At 40.0% G+C, this 24083-nt stretch overlaps 2 protein-coding genes across 2 annotated transcripts; both read left to right on the top strand.

The window, feature by feature from the left end:
• The first annotated feature begins 9308 nt into the window (after positions 1–9308).
• Positions 9309–12133, top strand: LOC139159382 (olfactory receptor 2A1/2A42-like). Its single transcript, XM_070736701.1, has 2 exons — positions 9309–10228; positions 12085–12133. The coding sequence occupies exons 1-2, from the start codon at positions 9309–9311 to the stop codon at positions 12131–12133; spliced, it is 969 nt and encodes a 322-aa protein (XP_070592802.1).
• A 6423-nt stretch (positions 12134–18556) lies between these two features.
• On the top strand, positions 18557–19486 carry LOC139159381 (olfactory receptor 2AJ1-like). Its single transcript, XM_070736700.1, has one exon. The coding sequence runs from the start codon at positions 18557–18559 to the stop codon at positions 19484–19486; it is 930 nt and encodes a 309-aa protein (XP_070592801.1).
• The last annotated feature ends 4597 nt before the right edge of the window (positions 19487–24083 follow it).

Genomic DNA, 24083 nt, shown 5'->3' with positions numbered 1-24083 from the left:
TTTGGGGATGACACTATGAAGTCCGGTAATGAGTTCCACGCTTCGACACCTTGGTTACTGAAGTCATATTCAAATCAATCAAAACTTGACATATTTTAATGTTTTTTAAAAATTCTGTTATTTGATATGTTTTTTTAAACTACCTTTTTTTTAAACAGAAATTTAAGGAAATTGGTTACAACCTTCTAGAAATGGCAGACCTCTCAGACTTTCAAAGAGGCCAAATTGTTGGTGCTCGAATGGCAGGCCCTAGTGTAAGAGAAAGTGCCTGAATGTTTGGCGTTTCAAGAGGTCATGTCTCAAAAGTAATGACTGCTTTTGAAAGAGAAGGGAAAATGTCCTCAGCCAAGCACAGGTCTGGTTGAAAGTCGAAGTTGTCTGAGACAGAACATCGGACTCTAAAGCGACTTGTTAGAGTGGATCGCAAGACCACAGCTCCTTAAATCACTGCAGAGCTCAATAGACACGTACAGAACCCAGTTTCCACAAAAACTGTTCGAAGGGAGCTTTACAAATCTGGATTCCACGGAAGAGCTGCAAGGTGTTTCCATTTTTTTGTCCACCCCTGTATATTCTGGTATTGGAGAACACAACAACACATGAGCACACAACAGGTACAAACTTAATGTAAACCGCTCCAAACTCGACTGCAGGAAATACGACTTTAGTAACCAAGTAGTTGATGCGTGGCGCTACCAGACTCATCTGGTAGTGTACCGTCACCTAACCCCCAAAACTTTACCCTTAGACTATCCACTGTTGACCTCTCTCGATTCCTAAGAGGTCAGTAAGGGGCGTGCATAAATGCACCAGCATGCCTTCCGTCCCCTGTCCTAATGTTTCTTTATATTTTTTACTAGTATCATGTATACGAATATTATTGTATCTAATGTTTTTTTCTTATTTTTCTTTTTACTAGTATCATATATATAAATATTATATCTTTGCATATCTCCAATATGTACTTGACAAAACAAATAAATAAAATAAATAAATAAAATAAGACTCCTGAGAATACCATGAATAGTCATAGACCTGTGAAAGTAACCAATGAATTTCAGATGAGAAAGAGTGATCAACTGATTAAGGATCATTGGAAATCACTCAAAGGGAAATCACTGTCAAGCTTGGTTTCTAACAGGAATGTGTGAGTCACATTGTTGATGTTCTTCAATACTGGAAGATTTGTATAAGAAGTGTTGTGGTTAGCTCTGGCCCAGCTCAGGCCCCAAGGACTGTGGATGTGGGGGAGACATCCACATGCTGCAGGCCTGTTTTGCCCCCGGTGGAATCTGTTGATGAAGGCTCCTCTGACCAAGAAGACATGAGTGACAGGGAGGTGGAGAGTGTGGCAGACAGCTCAGAAGGAGATCAATTATCTAGCTCCTCCTTGGATTCAGAACAAGAGTTAATGATACAGCCACGCATGCGGAGAGCGATGCATAGGCAGCAATAACTGAGAGATTATTATCAAAGAAAATGAGGCCACCTGTGGTTGGGTGGGGCTGTAGTAATTAGTGAGACTGCTATAAAGAGCAGCCTGTGGGTTTGGCCATTGTGGAGGATTATCTGATCCATTGTGTTTCGTGACTGCTTTACTGACTTTGACCTTTTGTGTGCTGATTTTTCCCCGCTTTGAAACTAAACCAGAGCAAAGTGTGTTTCACTTTGTGAAAGAAGAAGGACTGTGAATTACCTCACAGCTGCAAGCTAAGTATCACAGAACTGATAAGGGACTTGTACAAATTACCAGTTTGTTTGGAGATGAGTGCTCTTTGCTATACCAAAAGAGGGCTTAGTTTAAGTGCCTTTCCATTATAAAGAACATTGTTTTGCATTTTCAAACGTGTGTGTGTCTGAAATTTGTACCTGTGAATTTTTGGGAGAAGTCTACCAGAGAGCCCAACAGAACAAGAAGGGATCCACTCATGTTGATGGCCGAGATGAAAGCCGCAAGAGCTGAAATTTACCAACAACTGTTTTCATATTACAAGAATGAAGGTGGGGAATTTCCTCACAGAACTTTGAGAGTTGACAAAATATAAGGTCAACATTGTGAACCCCCCTCCCCAAAAAAGTTATCAGTCCATTGATTATCATTACTGTAGAAAGATTCATCTGTGAAAGGAAGTGGTCAAACCTCAGGTTTCAGGAAACAACATAACAGTAACAATTATTTGGAACAGGGATATAGCATCATTCACATGGAGTTCCTTGACCCAAAGTTTTGAATGTTGCAGTGTAGTTGCTCTGAAACTAGTAACAAAGATTAGGCAATGTTCAAAGAAAAAACTCTAGGCCTCAAACCTTATGCAACACCCAAGAGGCAATTGTGAGGTTGGATCTCACCATCTTACCCAACACACCATATAATCCAGACTTGGTGCCATGCCGCGCAACTTTTACCTTTTCCTTTGTGAACATCTGTCCGACTTAAATGGAAAAGAGGCAAAGGGATTTCAGGACTTGGCTGAAGAGACAGAATGTGGAGTTTTTTCTTCACAGCTGTATAAAGTTTATCCATGATGGGCAGTGGTATGTAGTGAACAGCAGTGGTTATGTGGAGCAGTAAATACGTTAAAATAAGAGCACATTTTATGGATTATTTCCCTGTTTTGTTTATTAAAATAACCTTTTTAAGCTAAGGATAATAGACATGGAGACATTTATATGTTCATTTTTGTAGTGAATATATTAATATTTACTAGTAAATGAATATTAATATTTGACTAGTTTTCTACAACTTGCACGACTCAGCCAAATTAATAAAAACATTGGTTTTTTTCATTGTCCAAACTCTTCTTTTCATTTCCTATCATCTGTACTCTGCTTTAATCATCTTGAAATAACAAGCAGTCAAGTTAATTGCTTGGGAAAAAAATACAATCTTCTGGGATTGATAAAAAATATGAGAAGGATATAAATTAATTTCTTCTAGGTTCTTCAATATTGCATCAACGGATTCGCATGATGTTATTGGAAGGAAAGAAACCAACTTTGCTCATCAAAACAAAAATATAGCCATTTTTCTTTTTTTTATATTGTAAGTTTATTGTTGCAAGTGTAGGCAAACAGATATGTAAACTCTAAGAACTGACAGATGAAAGGAAGAAAGCATCTAAGTGAGATCTCACATTAATACAATGAGGCAATATTCTGATCAAATGACTTACAAAGAAAGAAAAAAGCATTGTGAGAATAGATGAAAAAGATCAGAGATGAATGAAGGTAAGATATTATATGACAAACAATCCAGATTGTTATGATTGAATCTATATAAAAAATATATATAGCTTAAACTAAATTTAAAACTTGTTAATTTGCTATTATCTTCTGTCGTGTCAATGTAATGTTTGCATACATTCATGTAGGCTGCCCAGAAGTTACAGTGAAACCTACTGATAAATCTCCGAGTGTAGAATAGTTAGTAGAAGGTTTAGGCTCAGAATTGTTTAACAATAACAACAACAATGAACTCATAGCTGACCCTCACTCTTTCAAAGACCTGGGATATTCATATCTAATGACCTAAGTGCTAGAGCCCATTGTAACAACGTTGCTAAAAAAGCATCAAGAGTTACAAATCTCTAGAAAACTGATCTGCTAACCAGAGCATACAAAACATTTGTCAGACCAATACTTGAATACAGCTCACCTATATGGAATCCACATTGTATAACTGACATTAATATAATTGAGAGAGTCAATTGTGCCTATGATCCCTGTCCTACTCCCCTATTATCCTTTTTATCACTACTTTCCACTTTGTTAATACAAACTATAATTCTATTCTTGTTTTGACAAATAAAATAAATAAATAAACAAAACAGTGGTGAGTTGCTGGCAATTAGGATTGGTTGTTTAGAAACAGTTCTTTAGAACCAGTAGCAGAAATTTACTGCCTTCCGCCAAACTGACAGTGATGGCCGGCGGTCCATGCTACCAAACCTGTCCTCTGGTCACCATCACTTGCCATAAACCCCTCTCAGCATGTGCAAAGGCTTTTGCACATACGCAGAGGGTCATTTCCTGGTGTTTTGCGTGATGTGATACATTTCATCATGATGTGAACTAGTAGGGACTTCCCCTAAATTATGTTCTTGAAACAAGGGCAATGTGGTGTAGTTAGGAGAGTTGTTGCAAGGAAAGATCGAGCAGTCCAAGTCCCGAATTTATACTGAGATCAAAATCCTGGATTCAGATATCTTGAATTCTACTTCTGCACCTCACTCCGGCTGTGTAATTGCACAAATCTACCGTTTTGCACAAGTCAAAGCTGCTTGCATTTCCTACTGCACATAACAAAGGAGATGGTTTTTCCTTGCTTTTGTCTCTCTTTTAATGTGTATCAGTCAAGTCTGTAAAATAAAATTACATCTCTGTGGAGGTTTTCTGACAGCTGATTTGCTATCTGCTAAAAACTGAACTGCCTGTTTTCATTTTTGGTCTCCATTGCCTGGTTAATGGATGTCCTTTGTATGTGCAGAGTAACTCTTGAGTAGCAAGGATATGCACATAGAAATATACTGGAGTAGGTATGAATATCTATCTATCTATCTATCTATCTATCTATCTACTTACTTACTTACTTACTTACTTACTTACTTACTTACTTACTTACTTACTTACTTACTTACTTACTTACTTATTTTGTCCAATACATAATGAAGGTTAATGGATTAACCATGTAGAATATATATCAAAGAAAGGAAAAAAAGAAAGAAAGAAAGAAAGAAAGAAAGGATAGGAGTAAAGATATAAGAATAAAATGCAATACATTAATGGAGGATAGAGGAAGAGATATATGAGTGGAAGAAAAGAAATATGAGATATAGGAGAGACAAATGGACAGGGGACGGAAGGCACCCTGGTGCACTTATGCACGCCCCTTAAGTCCTCAGTCCTACACAGATACTTTAACTTATGTTAAAGTTTCCTTTAAGAAACAGCACAGTCCAATAAACAGCCCAGATCACACACGTAATAGTGAGAATAACAGTCCAAACAATATCAAATTACAAAATCTTCTTACCAGTTTTCTTTGTCATGAACAGTAAACCAAGATACCACCAAGCTTTGAGAAAATATCAGAGAGGGCAAGCTATGATCAGAGAGAAAGGACTGTGATGTCCAGATCCCTCTTATGGCAATCTGCAACACCATCATCCAATCAAACATAGCATATTATTAAAGCTACATAACATACATTATTAGTTTATATATTGCTAACCCAACTGCTTGGACAGAGTCCTAACACACTGTAGTATTGACAAGGTGAGGGGAAGCGATGTTCCTTGTGTATTCTCTGATTTGAAGATCAACAAAAGTGAAGACATTCATGGATCAAGTTATTTCTGCCTTAAGAGAATGATGTGAAAGTGCCCTTTGAAGAACCTTGGTGGTGCAGTGGTTAGAATGCAGTACTGCAGGCTACCTCTGATGACTGCCAGCTGCCTGCAATTTGCAGTTCAAATCTCACCAGGCTCAAGGTTGATTCAGCCTTCCATCCTTCTGAGGTGGGTAAAATGAAGACCCAGATTGTTGGGGGCAATATGCTGACGTGTAAACCACATAGATAGTGCTGTAAAGCACTGTGAAGCAGTATACGGTATAAGTCTAAGTGCTATTGCTAGTACTTTCCAGGGTGGAATGGACATGAAATCCAACACAGTGTCCCAGATATAGAAGTTATTCACATTACACCAACCTTCCCAAAACAGCTAAGAAGTTTAAGGAGTTGCAAACCCAGAATTATTTGGTTAGCATCAAATTAAGGAAGGATAGTCTAGGTACTGCAGAGTTAATTTATTTATTTATTTATTAGATTTGTATGCCGCCCCTTTCCGTAGACTCATCCATAGACAATGGGCAACTCCTTCAGAGCACAGATCACAAACCAATGCATAGAAACATAGAAGACTGACGGCAGAAAAAGACCTCATGATCCATCTAGTCTGCCCTTATACTATTTCCTGTATTTTATCTTAGGATGGATACATGTTTATCCCAGGCATGTTTAAATTCAGTTACTGTGGATTTACCAACCATGTCTGCTGGAAGTTTGTTCCAAGCATCTACTACTCTTTCAGTAAAATAATATTTTCTCACGTTGCTTTTGATCTTTCCCCCAACTAACTTCAGATTGTGTCCCCTTGTTCTTGTGTTCACTTTCCTATTAAAAACACTTCCCTCCTGGACCTTATTTAACCCTTTAAGGGGGAATATTAATAAAACCTTTTTAGCTGAATGAAATTAATGGATCAAGTCCCACAGCGTAGAGAAATTATTGACAGAATATGGGATCAATCGCCATTTTTATCTGGTGAAAAATAATATTCCCTATTTCTACATATGGTGATTATTTGGAACATGAAAATAAAATTGAGCTATTGTGTTACTATGTTTGCCAAGGGACTATTTCCTTTCAGCTGGTGTATATTTATGCATATTTATGACTGTTGTATATAGATAGATGGGGCCGAACCAAGGGTGGGCTGCTGCCTGGATGGAGGAGGGGGACGCATTGGGGTAGCGAAAATGGAGCTCCACCCCAGAGCACCCAATTTGCACTGAAAGATGTTGAAAGAAAATGCAGGGCATCCTGCATAAGCCACGCCCACAGTGTGGTAGCAAAAATTTTGGTAGCCCTTCACTGGGCCGAACCATTTGTTAAAGGTTCTCCTGAGAAATGTATTCTAGAAAGCTCACCAAACTGTTATTTCTATTTTTTGTTTATTTATTTATTTGTCCAATACACAATACATATTGAGGAGAATAGGCATGAAGGATTACATATAAAAAAAAGATATGAAAATAGAGGAGAAGATATATGAAAGGGAGGAAAGATATATGATATATGAGATAAGGGGAGACAAATTGGACAGGGGACGAAAGGCACACTGGTGCACTTATGCACGCCCCTTACAGACCTCTTAGGAACCTGGAGAGGTCAATCGTGGATAGTCGAAGGGAGAAATGTTGGGGGTTAGGGGTTGACACTACTGAGTCCGGTAATGAGTTCCATGCTTCGACAACTCGATTGCTAAAGTCATATTTTTTACAGTCAAGTTTGGAGCAGTTAATATTAAGTTTAAATCTGTTGTGTGCTTTCTTGTGTTGTTGTGGTTGAAGCTGAAGTAGTCATTGACAGGCAGGACGTTGCAGCATATGATCTTGTGGGCAATACTTAGGTCGTGTTTTAGGTGTCTGAAGGATTCTGGAGGATTCTGGTGAGACTTGGTAAACTAGAGATCTCTGAAGGAGTGGGGACAACATTATGTTGTGAGCCGCCCTGAGTCTACGGAAAGGGGCGGCATACAAATCTAATAAATAAATAAATAAATTACAGTGAAATTGGTGGCTAGTGGGTGCAACGTGGCAGGCAAAACCTCTCTCTGGAGAAAGGAGAAATTGTGAGATTTGGAGGTGGGCTTCAAAAAATTTAGCAACAGGTTTTCTGCCCGGTTGCTGGGTAGATGTGTCCATAACGGGCATAGCCTAGTCAGCCTCCTGCACCAAGGTGGGGGCAGTATTGGGCTGCCCCCAGTAGACCTGGGATCACTGATCTGGTAGCGGAAACAATGATCTGCTCATCCCCGCAATACACATGTGCACTCCGGTGCAGCCTTGCATGAGGTTTTGCTTCTGTGCATGCGCGGAAGCAAGGAAATTGCTGAAAATCACACTTGTAAGTGTGAGTTTTCTGAGATTTTCGGCCTTTCTTTGCTTCTGTGCATGCGATTCGGTAGGAAAAGATAAGTGCGGCGCTTGGCTGGGTGGGTGTTGGGAGTGTTTTTGCGCTTCCCAGGCTCTGAAGTCTTTCTTCTAGATTATTATTTATTATTTATTATTATTTATTAGATTTGTATGCTGCCCCTCTCCGAAGATTCCCAAAGGGGAAAAATGGCCTCCAGTTTCCAGAAATTGGCCCATTTTTGCCCTCCCTGAGCCTCTGCACAAGCCCACATAATAGGCATAACTTCATTATTCAATGGCAGCAGTTTTCTCAGATTGATTTAGCTCACTATCATTTGCAAAAATAGCCGTCTTAATTCTGCATTATTTTAGAACATAAGAACATAAGAAGAGCCATGCTCAATCAGGCTAAAACCCATCAAGTCCAGCATTCTGTGTCACACAGTGGGCCACCAATTGTCCATGGGGATCTTGAGCAGAAAGAAAGGGCAAAACTCTCCCTTTCCCCTGACCCCCAACAAATGGTACTCAAGGGAATCCTGCCTGCCTCAACCAACATAGAGGTGGTACATGGACATCCGTTTCAATAACCACCGATACACTTGGCATCCATGAATCTGTCTAATCCTGTCTTGAAGCTATCCAGGCTAACAGCTGTCACGACCTCTTCTGGATGTGAATTCCATAAACCAACGACCCTCTGAGTGAACAAATATTTCCCTTTCTTTGTCCTCGATTTCTTTTTTTTTTTAAAATATAATAATAATAATAATAATAATAATAATAATAATAATAATAATAATTGTTGTGGTTAGCTCTGGCCCAGCTCCTGCCCCAAGGACTGTGGATGTGGGGGAGACATCCACATGCTGCAGGCCTGTTTTGCCCCCGGTGGAATCTGCTGATGAAGGCTCCTCTGACCAAGAAGACATGCGTGACAGGGAGGAGGAGAGTATGGCAGACAGCTCAGAAGGAGATCAATTATCTAGCTCCTCCTTGGATTCAGAACAAGAGTTAATGATACAGCCACACATGCGGAGAGCGATGCATAGGCAACAACAACTGAGAGATTATTGTCAAAGAAAATGAGGCCACCTGTGGTTGGGTGGGACTGTGGTGATTAGTGAGGCTGCTATAAATAGCAGCCTGTGGGTTTGGCCATTGTGGAGGATTATCTGATCATTGTGTTTCGTGACTGCTTTACTGACTTTGACCTTTTGTGTGCTGATTTTTCCCCACTTTGAAACTAACCCAGAGCAAAGTGTGTTTCACTTTGTGAAAGAAGGACTGTGAATTGCCTCACAGCTGCAAGCTAAGTATCACAGAACTGATAAGGGACTTGTATCAATTACCAGTTTGTTTGGAGACAGTGCTCTTTGCTATACCAAAAGAGGGCTTAGTTTAAGTGAATTTTCATTATAAAGAACATTGTTTTGAATTTTCAAACGTGTGTGTGTCTGAAATTTGTACCTGTGAATTTTTGGGAGGATTCTACCAGAGAGCCCCACAGAACAAATAATAATAATAATAATAATAATAATAATAATAATAATAATAATAATAATAATAATAATAATAATAAACAACTCCTTTCTTTTTTACCTTAGGTGACCATGGCAAACCATCTCCCATGGGAAAATAAAAGTTCTGTCTCTGAATTCATCCTTCTGGGCTTCTCAACCAGGCCGCAAACTCAACGCTTCCTTTTTGCTCTCTTCCTCATCCTGTATCTGATGATTGTGCTAGGCAACGGCCTCATTATCAACCTCATCAGAATAGACTCTCGCCTCCACACGCCCATGTACTTCTTCTTGGCCAACCTCTCCTTCTTGGACATCAGTTACAGCTCTACCACAATGCCCCAGTTGTTAATACACCTCCTTTTAAAGAGGAAAACCATCTCCGTGGCTGGCTGTACTGCTCAAATGTACATCTTCCTGTCTTTGGGGATAAGTGAATGCGTCCTCTATGCCGTGATGGCTTACGATCGGTATGTAGCCATCTGCCACCCGTTACACTACACTATCATGATGAGCAAGTCAATCTGTGTTAAGATGGCCGTCGGGTCCTGGACTTGCGGCTTCCTCTTTGCCATGATGCACACCGGCTTCACTATGCGCTTGCCTTATTGCGGCCCAAACGAGATCAACCACTTCTTTTGCGAAGTGCCAGCCATCTTGGAACTGGCTTGTGCCGACACACGCGTTAATGAGGTGGTGGATTTTGTGTTGGGGGTGATCCTGCTCATGTCCCCACTGTCTTTGATTGTGATCTCTTACGTGTTCATCTTGAGGGCTATCCTGAAGATCCGCTCTGCGGAAGGGAAGTTCAAAGCTTTCTCCACCTGCACCTCGCACATCACAGTGGTGACTCTCTTCTACGGGGCTGCCATGTTCATGTACATGCGCCCAGCTTCCAGCTATAAGGCAGAGAGAGACAAGAAGTTTTCTCTCTTTTACAATGTGATATCTGCTCTTTTGAACCCATGTATTTACTCCCTAAGAAACAAGGAGATCAAAGGAGCCCTGTGCAAGTGGGTTTGCATACAATAAATGAACGTGTCTATTATTTATTAAAAGGCAAAATGTCGCTACAGAGCACTGCACACCAAGACAACTAGACACAAGAACAGTTTTTTTCCGAACGCCATCACTCTACTAAACAAATAATTCCCTCAACACTGTCAGACTTTCTACTAAATCTGCACTTCTGTTCTACTAGTTTTTCTCACCATTCCTATCACCCATTTCCTCCCATGTTGACTGTATGACTGTAACTTGTTGCGTATATCCTAAGATTTTTATTAATATTGCTTCTTCATTGCTTATTAGACCCCTATGACAATCATTAAGTGTCGTACCACATGATTCTTGACAAATGTATATTTTATTTTATGTACGCTGAGAGCATATGCACCAAGACAAATTCCTTGTGTGTCCAATAACACTTGGCCAATAAAAAAAAATTCTATTCTATTCTAAACAAGAGGACTATTTTATAACCATGCTATAATTTATGCAGGATACACAAATGATCCCCCAACTCACAAGGACACTTTTGTGTAGCTATATAACCATTGTAGTATGTCTTGCTGCATGAATGGGAATGAATGATTTTCAATGTTATTAGAGTTTTTAAAGTTTTTTAGCGATATTAATTGGAATTTTTTAGATATGCACATTGTATATTGTTTGATATGTTGTGAGCTGCCAGAGTCCTTGGAGAGGGGTGGAATACCAATCCAATAAACAAATAAACAAATAAATACTGGGATACACTCATAACAAAATAATTTTCCAGACAGACATTCTAGCATAATTCTATAATATTCACTCAAATGTGAATGTTCATAGGAAGGCTGTGAGTTCTAGTTCCATTTTGGGCATGAAGTCTGCTGGGTGACATTGGGCCAATCCTTCTCTCTTATCCCTAGGAAGAAGTCAAAGGCAAACCACTGATGCTGAAAATCTTTAACCTCAGATTGTCTACAGTTGACCTCTCCCCTTCTCTAAGAGGTTTGTAAGGGACGTGCATAAGCGCACCATAGTGCCTACCCTCCCTATCCTATTGTCCTATTTTCTTCTTTTATCATTACTTTCTACTTATGTTATGTTTATACAAACGACAATCCTTTAGTTGTTCGACTAAGTAAGTAAATAAATAAATAAATAAAGAAAGAAAGAAAGAAAGAAAGAAAGAAATAAAGAAAGAAAGAAAGAAAGAAAGAAAGAAAGAAAGAAAAAATAAATAAATAAATAAATATTGCCAAGGAAACTTCTGTGATTTTTCCAGGCGGTCACCGAGGCACTCAAAGGCACCAGAGAATTTTAAAAGTAAAACTTTCCGTTGTGTGAAAGTGAATATTATAGTCTTATAATTGCTACAGAGCAGATCGGTTGGTTCTTAAGAAGATAAGTTAGACGGGCTAGGAGCTGTGTTTGAATTTTAAAAAAATGATCCCAAGTTTATAATTACTGGGTAAAAATAGCTTGTTAGAATAGATCATAGTATGGGTCCAGGTTACCTGAAGACTTGATCGAAGAGTATAAAATCATGCATGGGATGGAAAAGGTGGATAGAGAAAAAATATTTTCTCTATCACACAATACTAGGAAAAGGGGGCACTCCCTAAAACTCATAGGTAAGAAAGTGAGGACAAATAAAGGGAAATATTTCTTCACCCAAAGGGTCATTGGTTTATGAAACTCATTTTCAAAAGAGGCCGTGACAGCTGTCAGCCTTGATAGCTTCAAGGCAGGATTAGACAGATTCATGGATGCCAAGTGTATCGGTGGTTATTGAAACAGATGTCCGAGTACCACCTCTATGTTGGTTGAGGCAGGCAGGATTCCCTTGAGTACCATTTGTTGGGGGTCAAGGGAAAGGGAGGGTCTTTCTGCTCAAGATCCCCATCAACAATTGGTGGCCCACTGTGTGAGACAGACTGCTGGACTCGATGGGCTTTGGCCTGATTCAGCAGGGCTCTTCTTATGTTTTAACCATCTCATACCAATCGGATTGACCTGCCCCCCTCATTCTGGCAGAAGAGGCCTACTCCATCACTCGAAGAATTTCAGTTGGTGGAGTCTATGAGAAGAGCCTTTTCTGCCATGGCCACCGCCCTTTGGAACATCTTGAAACCAGAGTGAGGTCTGCCCTCTCACCATTCTAGGTTTCAAGAACAGCCTTACCCCTGGCTCTGCCAGTTGATATGAGGCCCTGATGGATAAACTCTAGGCCAGAGGTGGGTGGGTGCAATGCAGGGGTGGGTTCCTTTTTACCTTTTCCTAGCAGTGCACATCATGATGTTTCACACATGCGCTCTCTCTATGCTCGCTCACGCACATCCCCTTACACGATTTCATTTCCGTGCATGCTCAGAAGGATGCTTTTACTTCCGCGCATGCTCAGAGAGCCAAAAAATCACCAAAAATTACCAAAAAAAATATGGCAGTGCATACAGCCCAGCCCAGACATCCCTAGAGCCATCGCACCAAAATTGTGACATTGGTGGGTCGCTACCAGAGTGCCCGCACTGGTAGGAACCCACCCCTGGTGCAATGTCAGAGAAGGTGCCAACACAGCTGTGCTCCAAACTTTTGATCTCTTAGTTTGTATTTAATATTTGGGGATTTTAATGTGCTTTTGTTCATATAATTGTCTTTATATCTCTATATTTCATTATCTTGTAAGTCATTCAGTCTCTTCCAGCTGAGAGATGGGTAGCATATAATATTAATTCATAAATGAATCATGGCAATGATAAACCAAATGCAGTTCTTTCTACAGTTCTATGATGTCCAAATTATTTTACTGATTATTGTTTGTGTTCCTTTCATCCAAATCAATAATCAACCATTTAAAAAATAGAGTCAGAATGGATTAAATATTAGATATGAGCCTATCCAGTCTAATTATCAAAGATGATGGTTTGATACCATATACACTTAGATCTCTATTTACAGCCATTCAGTTAGTGACTCTTTGAAGTTATGTCTGTCAGGGTTCTAAATAGCATCTAAAATTAAATCAAAGTCCGAGGCATAGCATTCCTCAAAGTCCCAATTTATTAGCAGAGCCATGTTGGCACATCTGTGAGAAACCCGAATCTAAAGCTACGAGGGTTTCTCCATCCAGTTTAAGTTTCAAGTTTCAAGTTTTATTGGATTTATATGCCGCCCCTCTCCGAAAACTCGGGGCGGAAGTTAAAGTTCAGTCCATTGTTCCCATACTCACAAGTTCATCATGTTGACCAGTCTTCTTCTGTCAGCATGTCAGTTACTCCCATCAGCTTCCGGGCAGGTGCTGAACAAAGGAGGACCTTAAGAACCTAGAAGGAATTTGTGATGGCTAGATCTCTACATCCCTCATGCAACAGCCCCTCCCAAGTTCCCATAGAAAGATACGTTCCAAAGCATAATTTATGGCAGGCCAAAGTCTCCAGGTCAACGATGGCTTCGACCTGACAATGTCACTGAAAAAAAGGGACTTATGACCAGTTTTCACACACATGATTGTTGCACCATTTCCAAGGTCGTGTGGTCAAAATTTGGGTGCTTGTTGCTTTTATTTTGGGTGTACTGTTCCAGGGAGACACAATCAACATTTGTAACCTCCCTACCCAGCTTCTGACAAGCAAAGTCAACGAATGAATCAGATTTACTTAACAATTGGAGTAATTTGCTGGTTTTTTGACAAAAAAAGTCACAAAAGTGGGGCATAATTCATTTTACAAAGTCCTTGCTTAGCAATGGAAATTTTGAGCTCAATTGAGGGTGTATGTCAAGGAGTACTTTTATTTCATTTTCCCTCTGCTTCTCAATATTACAACAGCAATTACTCACTTTAGTGAGTCCCAAATTAAAGTCTTTGGAATAGCAAATGAAGTCTCTAAAGGTTGGGGGTTTTTTTTATTCCCATCCTGGAGGCGTGAGATTTTCAGTTGCCTGACTGATGCAATAATTAGCCAGCCATTCTTTCAAAACAAAACAATTACTTACCACAGCTTGTTCAACATAGCAGAAGTTACTGAACAGTGGAAAGTATTTTATTGTAGGAAGGCAGCTAAAAATGAGGCATGAGGAAAAAGCCTGGAAAACATGAACGAAATATATTTAATTAAATGTATTTAATTAATTAAATTTACAGGCTGCCCTTCTCCAAGTGGACTCTCTAGCACGTAACAATGGCTTTGGGATTGAAATTGGGTTGTTGTGAAGAATATTTGAATTTCTAAAAAATCATCAGCCAACCGCAATTTCTTCAGGGATCATAATACAACCCAATCATAATCACAATCATAATACAAAGGTGAATGATTGAATGCATAGGTAAGAAAGCAAATATGGATGTGAGACACAGTCTTGATGTTTAGAATAACAGTTGGAGTCCCTTTGGTGGGGTGGGGAATCAAACACATTTCCAAAAGACAGACTTACATTTTTTTCAGGTGTAATAATGAAAGGACATCTGTTCTCTTCTGCAATAGGTAAAATTTAAAGCCAGGCTAGTTTTCCTAATACTGAAGAAGTGTTTGTTTTTTTAACTGTTTGATAGTGGAAGATAGCTCAGCAAAGGATTCAAAGATGTTCTGACAGCAGGTGTATGTGTGTGAGTGTGTGTGAGTGTGTATATGTGTCCCAAAGGTGCTTGGATCAAGGTGTTGGATCAAGGTGGTGCCGTGGATATTGCCTACCTGGACTTCAGCAAAGCCTTTGATACGGTTCCACATAAAGAGCTGATAGATAAATTAGTGAAGATTGGACTTAATCCTTGGATAGTTCAGTGGATTTCAAGCTGGCTGAAGCATAGACATCAGAGAGTTATTGTTAATGGCGAGTATTCTGAGCAGAGACAGGTTACAAGCGGTGTGCCACAAGGGTCTGTTCTGGGTCCTATTCTTTTTAATATGTTTGTGAGTGACATAGGGGAAGGTTTGGTAGGGAAAGTTTGCCTATTTGCCGATGACTCTAAAGTGTGCAATAGGGTTGATATTCCTGGAAGGGGTCTGTAATATGATAAATGATTTAGCTTTACTAGATAAATGGTCAAAGCAATGGAAACTGCAGTTTAATGTTTCCAAATGTAAAATAATGCACTTGGGGAAAAGGAATCCTCAATCTGAGTATTGTATTGGCAGTTCTGTGTTAGCAAAAACTTCAGAAGAAAAGGATTTAGGGGTAGTGATTTCAGACAGTCTCAAAATGGGTGAGCAGTGCAGTCAAGCAGTAGGGAAAGCAAGTAGGATGCTTGGCTGCATAGCTAGAGGTATAACAAGGAGGAAGAGGGAGATTATCATCCCGCTATATAGAGTGCTGGTGAGACCACATTTGGAATACTGTGTTCCGTTCTGGAGACCTCACCTACAAAAAGATATTGACAAAATTGAACGGGTCCAAAGACGGGCTACAAGAATGGTGGAAGGTCTTAAGCATAAAACGTATCAGGAAAGACTTAATGAACTCAATCTGTATAGTCTGGAGGACAGAAGGAAAAGGGGGAACATGATTGAAACATTTAAATATGTTAAAGGGTTAAATAAGGTCCAGGAGGGAAGTGTTTTTAATAGGAAAGTGAACACAAGAACAAGGGGACACAATCTGAAGTTAGTTGGGGGAAAGATCAAAAGCAACTTGAGAAAATATTATTTTACTGAAAGAGTAGTAGATCCTTGGAACAAACATCCAGCAGATGTGGTAGATAAAGCCACAGTAACTGAATTTAAACATGCCTGGGATAAACATATATCAATCCTAAGATAAAATACAGGAAATAGTCTAAGGGCAGACTAGATGGACCATGGGGTCTTTTTCTGCCGTCAGATTTCTATGTTTCTATGTTTTTCAGGAGGCAACTGGACTTTCTTGTCTTTTCTTTTGAAGATGTTTCGCTTCTCACACAAGAAGCTTCTTCCACTCTAAGTGGATGGTGAAGAATGGAAGGATTTATATTCTTTGCAGACAGCTGGCTATTTGAATCCTTTTTGGAGAGTCATTGAAGCACTTGGAAGCACTAGTCCTCAGGGTCATGTGAGTAGTAACCAATCTGTAATTTTTCCTCTGGAAATCCATTCCTACTCCCATACCATTCAAAGGATGTTCATCCCAAATTGTATAGCTAAACGTATGTAGAGATTTTCAGTCATGACATAGATGACTGAAAATCTTTATAGGGGTATATTTATGTCAGGAATCCACAAACTTGGCAACTTTAAGACTTGTGCACTTCAACTCTCATAATAACCATTAATAATAAGAAGCTACATAAGATTAGGTTAACAACTCTTGAAGTCCTTTTGGCAATGTTGTTGCAGTGGGCTTTGGCACTTAGGCCATTTGTTTTATATTTATATTAAAATATTATTATATTATATTATTTTTATATTATTAGTATTAACATTATTATTATATAATTAATATAATTAATACATACATACATACATATATATATATGTGTGTGTGTGTGTGTGTGTCTGTGTGTTGTTTTGTTTTTTGCTGAATTTGAAAATTAAGGGAGACTAGGATAGATCTATTTCGGCCTTATTTTGGCCTCATCAGCTAGCCATACCCTCACTGGGACTTGAACCTGCAACATATATACACCAGGGCGATCCGACATAAAAAAACCATAGCCCCTCCCTGGTACAAAGCTGAAACGGATCAGATCTGGTGGCCTAGAGGTTAATTCTGCCGGATCAAATCCCACTAAGGGGTGGCTAGCTGATGAGGCCAGAACAAGGCCGAAATGCTGCCATCCTAGTCTCCCTTAATTTTAAAAATTCAGCAAAAAAAATGTGATATATATAACAAATGACCTAAGTACCAAAGCCCACTGCAACAACACTGCCAAAAGGGCTTCGAGAATTGTTAACCTAATCTTACGTAGCTTCTGCTCCAGTAAATACAAAACTTTTGCCAGAGCAATCCTTGAATACAGCTCATTTGTCTGGAATCCATACTGCTGTTTGGACATAAACACTTTAGAAAATGTCCAGAGATAAGTTCTAGGCCGGAGGTGGGTTGGTGCAATGCAGGGGTGGGTTCCTTTTACCTTTTCCTAGCCCTCCACTCCTCCACTCGCAACAGAATACCCTACACAACTAGGGTTACAATCGTAGGCTTAGAAAGCTTAGAACTATGTCGCCTTAAACATAACCTAAGCATAGCCCATAAAATCATCTGCCACAACGTCCTTCCTGTCAATGACTACTTCAGCTTCAACCACAACAACACAGGAACACAAAACAGATACAAAAGTAAAGTAAATTGCTCCAAACTCGACTGCAGGAAATACGACTTAAGTAACCAAGTAGTTAATGCATGGAACGCACTACCTGACTCCATAGTACCATCACCTAACCCCCAAAACTTTACCGTTAGACTATCCACTGTTGACATAGAAACATAGAAGATTGACGGCAGAAAAAGACCTCATGGTCCATCTAGTCTTCCCTTATACTATTTTATCTTAGGCTGGATATATGTTTATCCTAGGCATGTTTAAATTCAGTTACTGTGGATTTGCCAATCATGTCTGCTGGAAGTTTGTTCCAAGCATCTACTACTCTTTCAGTAAAATAATATTTTTTCACATTGCTTCTGATCTTTCCCTCAGGTTGACCTCACCTGATTCCTAAGAAGTCAGTAAGGGGCGGGCATAAGTGCACCAGCATGCTTACCATCCCCTATTCTAATGTTTCTCCCTTACTAGTATCATGTCGTCTGGCGGGACCTAGGGGAAGAGCCTTCTCTGTGGTGGCCCAGACCCTCTTGTACCAGCTCCCCCCCACCCTCCTTGCCCCCACCCTCCTTGCCTTTCGTAAGCTCCTTAAAACCCACCTCTGCCGTCAGGCTTGGGGAACTGAACTACCCTTTCCCCCCTAGGCCTATACAATTTTATGCATGGTATGTTTGTGTGTATGTGTGGTTTTTAAATAAGGGTTTTTAAATTATTTGAAACTTTAGATTTGTCATATGCTGTTTATTACTGTTGTTAGCCGCCCTGAGTCTACGGAGAGGGGCGGCATACAAATCTAATAAATAGATAGATAGATAGATAGATAGATAGATAGATAGATAGATAGATAGATAGATAGATAGATAAATAGATAAATAACAAATAAATAAATAAATAAATAAATAAATAAATAAATGTAAATAAATGTAAATAAGCATTGTTATAATTCTCCAGCCAGCTATGCTCAAGTCTCAAAGTTGCCAAGTTTGAAGACCTCTGGCATATGTGATTCTTATCCAACTACTACCAGCTTTGATTTAATTTTCTTCTCCAACTCCCATGATTTTCTAGCTTGAATTACAAATATTTTGTGCTTTTGTTTTCAGGAGAGCTCATAACGGAAACAATGAACCGAACTTTGTGGACTGAATTCATTCTTCTCGGACTTCTGAATCACACGGTGACACATACCGTTTTCTTTGTGGCGATCCTAGCGACCTTTTTTGTTGCCTTACTTGGAAACACTCTTTTCTTTTTGGTAATCGTCATGGGTTCCTATTCCAGGGTCCCTATGTACTTTTTCCTCAGCCAGCTCTCCTTGATAGACCTCTGCCAGACCTCTAGTATTGTCCCTAAAATGTCTGCGGGTTTTGGGAAAAAAGACTCCACAATTTCATTGGCTGGATGTGGGGCTCAGATTTTTTCCACCATCATGATGGGAGGAGCACAGTGCCTCTTACTGACTGTCATGTCTTATGATAGGTATGTGGCCATCTGCAAACCGTTGCACTATCCAGTTCTCATGAGGAGGAGGGCATGTGTGACCCTGTCGGGTGGAGTCTGGTTTGGGGCGATCCTTCATTCCACCATGCACACTTTTTGTGTGCTCCAGCTGCCTTTCTGTAAGTCTAACAGAGTGGATCAGTTCTTCTGCACAGTCCAAGCTCTGCTGAAGTTATCTTGTTCTGAAACATCCACCTATGAAAACTGGTTGTTCCTAGTTGGCAGTATATTACTCTTGGGTCCCTTCTCCATCATCCTGGCTTCCTACATCTCTGTCCTTTTGACGGTCCTGGGAATGCAATCGGTGGAAGGAAGGCATAAAGCCTTTGGTACATGTCTCTCCCACCTCTGTGTGGTGGGGCTCTTCTATGGGGCAGCAAGTTTTAAATATATGAGACCCAGGTCTTATCGGACACCAGAACAGGATAAGGTGGTCTCTTTGTTCTGTGACATTGTGACCCCCATGCTGAATCCCTTGATATACAGTTTGAGGAACCATGACGTGCTAGTGGAACTGAGAAAGCTCATTCAGAAATGTAAGTTGCATATCTAACCCACCTAACAAGGGCCATATCAGAGCCAATCAATGGGGCTATTTGGAAGAAAACAAAAGGAGAAAAATATTGTTAGATTAGATTATTATTAGAGTTGGAAGGGACCTTGTAGGTCATCTAGTCCAACCACCTGCTCAAGCAAGAGTCCCTACACCATTTCGGACAAATGGCAGTCCAATCTCCCTTTGAAAGTCTCAAGTGTTGGAGTTCTCACAACCTCCACAGGGAAGCTGTTCTACAGGTTGATCGCTCTCAGCATTAGAAAGTCCCTCCTTATTTCCAGGTTGAATCTCTCCTTGGTCATCTTCCATCCGTTGTTCCTTGTTTAGCCTTCTGGTGCCTTGGAAAACAGCCTGACTCTCTCCTCTCTGTGGTAGCCCCTCAAGTATTGGAATAACAACAACAATAACAACAACACTGATAAAAATAATGATAACACTGTTATTTACTTACTTACTTACTTACTTACTTACTTACTTACTTACTTACTTACTTACTTACTTACTTACTTACTTACTTAGATTTGTATGCCGCCCCTCTCCGTAGACTCGGGGCGGCTCACAACAGCAATAGAACAATTCATAACAAATCTAATAATTTAAAAACATTTTTAAAACCCCATTATTAATCAGACATACATACAAACATACCATACATAAATTGTATAGGCCCAGGGGAGATATCTCAATTCCCCCATGCCTGGCGGCAAAGGTGGGTTTTAAGGAGTTTACGGAAGGCAAGGAGGGTGGGGGCAGTTCTAATCTCTGGGGGGAGCTGATTCCAGAGAGCCGGGGCCACCACAGAGAAGGCTCTTCCCCTTATCCTCTTTGATAGATTGTCCATGCTCAGTTCCTGCAACCGCTCTTCAAATATTTTAGTTTCCAGTCCCCTGATCATCCTGGTTGCTCTCTAGAAACTCTCTAGAGTTTCAATGCCTTTTTTGTAGTGTGGTGACTAAAACTGGATACAGTATTCTAGGTATGGTCTAACTAAGGCTTTTTAGAGTGGTACTGTGTAACAGTCATGAGTAGCAATTACTAATAATCTAATCATCTCTGAAATCATCAAAGCTATGCAACCTAGTAGCTACTGCATCTTGTAATTTATTTTATTTATTTTATTTTATTTATTGGATTTGTATGCCGCCCCTCTCCGGAGACTCGGGGTGGCTAACACCGATAATAAGACAACATACAATAATAATCCAATGCTAAAAACGATTAAAAACCCATTAATATAAAAACCAAACATACATACAGACATACCATGAATAAAATTGTAAAGGCCTAGCGGGAAAGAGTATCTCAATTCCCCCATGCCTGGCGGCAGAGGTGGGTTTTAAGTAGCTTACGAAAGGCAAGGAGGGTGGGGGCAATTCTAATTTCTTGGTGGAGTTGGTTCCAGAGGGGCCGCCACAGAGTTGGTTCCAGAGGGGCCGCCACAGAGAAGGCTCTTCCCCTGGGTCCCGCCAAGCAGCATTGTTTAGTTGACGGGACCCAGAGAAGGCCCACTCTGTGGGACCTAACTGGTCGCTGGAATTCATGCAGCAGAAGACGGTCCCTGAGATAGTCTGTATTGCACCAAGCAAATTCCTTGTGTGTCCAATCACACTTGGCCAACAAAGAATTCTATTCTGTTCTGTTCTATTTGTGGAATTCATACTGAAATTACAGCATATGCAGGGGTGGGCTACCGCCCAGACGGGGGTGAACGCAGTGGAGTAGCAAAAATGGAGCTCCACCCCAGAGCATCCAATTTGCAGTGAAAGATGTTGAAAGAAAATGCAGGGTGTCCTCCATAAGGAACGCTCACAGTGTGGTAGTAAAAATTTTGGTATCCCTTCACTGAGTATATGTGAGGTTGGGACTCCTTTTCTTTGTCTTATATTATTCAGTTCGTATTTTGAAAATTGGAGAAAAATGTCTCCATGCAATACATAATTTTACATTACATCAACACTCTGAGTCATGGAAGATCATTAGATGGTTCTGTCTGAGCCCAAAGTCCATAGAATCTTAAATTCTTATAAAGCAAGAATGTTTCTATCCTGCTTTCTGGAAAATAAGAGAGTGAGTTGTTTCCTAACATTAAAATTATGCAAACTGTCAAATTGCTTGATATTTTAAAATCCCTATATATTGCTTAAGTTTGTTTTGTGTGTGTGTAAGGATATTGTCATGGCTCTGGTCTCCAAAAGTGGTCCCATGAATTTTATCGAAGTCACCAGTGCAACAACCAAGTGCAACAAACAATGCCGCACGAATCCCAGCGACCGATTAGGTCCCACAGAGTGGGCCTTCTCCGGGTCCCGTCAACTAAACAATGTCGGTTGGCAGGCCCCAGGGGAAGAGCCTTCTCTGTGGCGGCACCGGCCCTCTGGAACCAACTCCCCCCAGAGATTAGGATTGCCCCTACTCTTCCTGCCTTCCGTAAACTCCTTAAAACCCACCTTTGTCGTCAGGCATGGGGGAATTGAAACATCTCCCCCTGGGCATGTTTAATTTATATATGGTATGCGTGTGTGTATGTCTGTTAGTATATGGGGTCTTTTAAATCTTTAAACATTTTAAAAATTGTTGGAGTATTTATGATTTGTTGTTACATGTTGTGAGCCGCCCCGAGTCTTCGGAGAGGGGCGGCATACAAATCGAATAAATAATAATAATAATAATAATAATAATAATAATAATAATAATAATAATAATAACAACCAAGTTGATAGAGGAAATATGATTGAATTGTTGAGGGGCATATGGTCTTCTGTTGGTAACATTAATACATCTTCAACAGTAGTGTAGGTTCTAAAACCCATTGTTACTGGTTCAGACGGGCATGACTCTCTCTGTGTGCAATCCTTCTGCACATGCACAGAAGGATCTCAGGCAAGTGGGCGGAGCCTACCACCACCACCGCTATCAGTTTGCAGAACCAGGCTGAACCGGGAGTAACCCACTGCTGATCTTCAACTTTGGGAAGGACTGTGTGATACTAGGGAATAATTGTCTACTCCCAAATACTTCCCTTGCAGCACAGCAGCCTTTGTCTCACTTCACTTTTAGATTGTGTTGGGAAAAAAATAAACAAGTGTTTAGAATGCTACAGAGCAAACAGCTGATAGCACTGTAATTCTTTGCAGCAGTATTGTGGCTCCACAAATGCTCCACCAAGAGGGTAGTGTGCTATAGTAATGTTTTGTGGTAGTCTATATCCCTTCCCATAAAGGGGGCATTAGGGCTCAGTGGTTAAAGACACTGAGTTTGTCATCTGGAAAGCTCACAGCCTGGGTTCGAGACACGAGTGCTGCCCCAGCTTCTACCCACCTAGCAGTTTGAAAGAAGTTGGAAAATATGAACATGTGAGTAGATAAACAGGTACAACTTCGGTGGGAATCTGAACAGCATTTGCTGGCTTCATGACCACGGAAAGTGTCCTCGGCAATGTTTCATCCCTTAATTTGTAGTTATGGTCCATAATATAGAAACATAGAAACATAGAAGACTGACGGCAGAAAAAGACCTCATGGTCCATCTAGTCTGCCCTTAGACTATTTCCTGTATTTTATCTTACAATTGATATATGTTTATCCCAGGTATGTTTAAATTCAGTTACTGTGGATTTATCAACCACATCTGCTGGAAGTTTGTTCCAAGGATCTACTACTCTTTCAGTAAAATAATATTTTCTCATGTTGCTTTTGATCTTTCCCCCAACTAACTTCAGATTGTGTCCCCTTGGTCTTGTGTTCACTTTCCTATTAAAAACACTTCCCTCCTGGACCTTATTTAACCCTTTAATATATTTAAATGTTTCGATGATGTCCCCCCTTTTCCTTCTGTCTTCCAGACTATACAGATTGAGTTCATTAAGTCTTTCCTGATACGTTTTATGCTTAAGTCCTTCCACCATTCTTGTAGCCAGTCTTTGGACCCATTCAATTTTGTCAATATCTTTTTGTAGGTGAGGTCTCCAGAACTGAACACAGTATTCCAAATGTGGTCTCACCAGCGCTCTATATAGCGGGATCATAATCTCCCTCTTCCTGCTTGTTATACCTCTAGCTATGCAGCCAAGCATCCTACTTGCTTTTCCTACTGCCCGACCACACTGCTCACATATTTTGAGACTGTCAGAAATCACTACCCCGAAATCCTTCTCTTCTGAAGTTTTTGCTAACACAGAATTAGAATGAATAGAAGTATGTTGAGTTATATTGAGTAGAAAAGACAATTTATTTTTCAGGAAATGAAAACAGCCCCTTTCATACACGGGTTGAATCATGAGCCTTACCAACTAATGCTGGATAAACAGTATTATATAGAATATTATGTAATTACAGTATATAGAATATATACATAATATAGAATATTATGTAATTATCAGTGTCAGGTATCATTGGCTATTCTGTTCAGATCACATTCTGCAAAAATGCCTTGCTTTGGATAATCTGGTGAGGAGATCTGTCTTTATAAAGCAAGACCATAAATAGAAAAACAAAGAAACAGTTTAAACAATACCCTTGAGATTTAAAATATTTCATTTGGAAATTAGAAAGCATTATAGGTTAGAAACAACAACCAAAACATTTAAATTATAACC

The sequence above is a fragment of the Erythrolamprus reginae genome, chromosome 2 (assembly GCF_031021105.1).
Source record: "Erythrolamprus reginae isolate rEryReg1 chromosome 2, rEryReg1.hap1, whole genome shotgun sequence".
Classification (NCBI taxonomy): domain Eukaryota; kingdom Metazoa; phylum Chordata; class Lepidosauria; order Squamata; family Dipsadidae; genus Erythrolamprus; species Erythrolamprus reginae.
Note: the sequence above shows the minus strand (reverse complement) of the source record. Positions and strands in the feature narration are given on the sequence as shown.

Excerpts from the sequence above, each read along its gene's own strand:
- LOC139159382 (XM_070736701.1), top strand. The coding sequence starts at position 9,309 with ATGGCAAACCATCTCCCATGGGAAAATAAAAGTTCTGTCTCTGAATTC. Across the intron at positions 10,229-12,084 it reads ATCAAAGGAGCCCTGTGCAA|GGTCTTTCTGCTCAAGATCC; the intron begins GTGGGTTTGCAT and ends AGGGAAAGGGAG.
- LOC139159381 (XM_070736700.1), top strand. The coding sequence starts at position 18,557 with ATGAACCGAACTTTGTGGACTGAATTCATTCTTCTCGGACTTCTGAAT.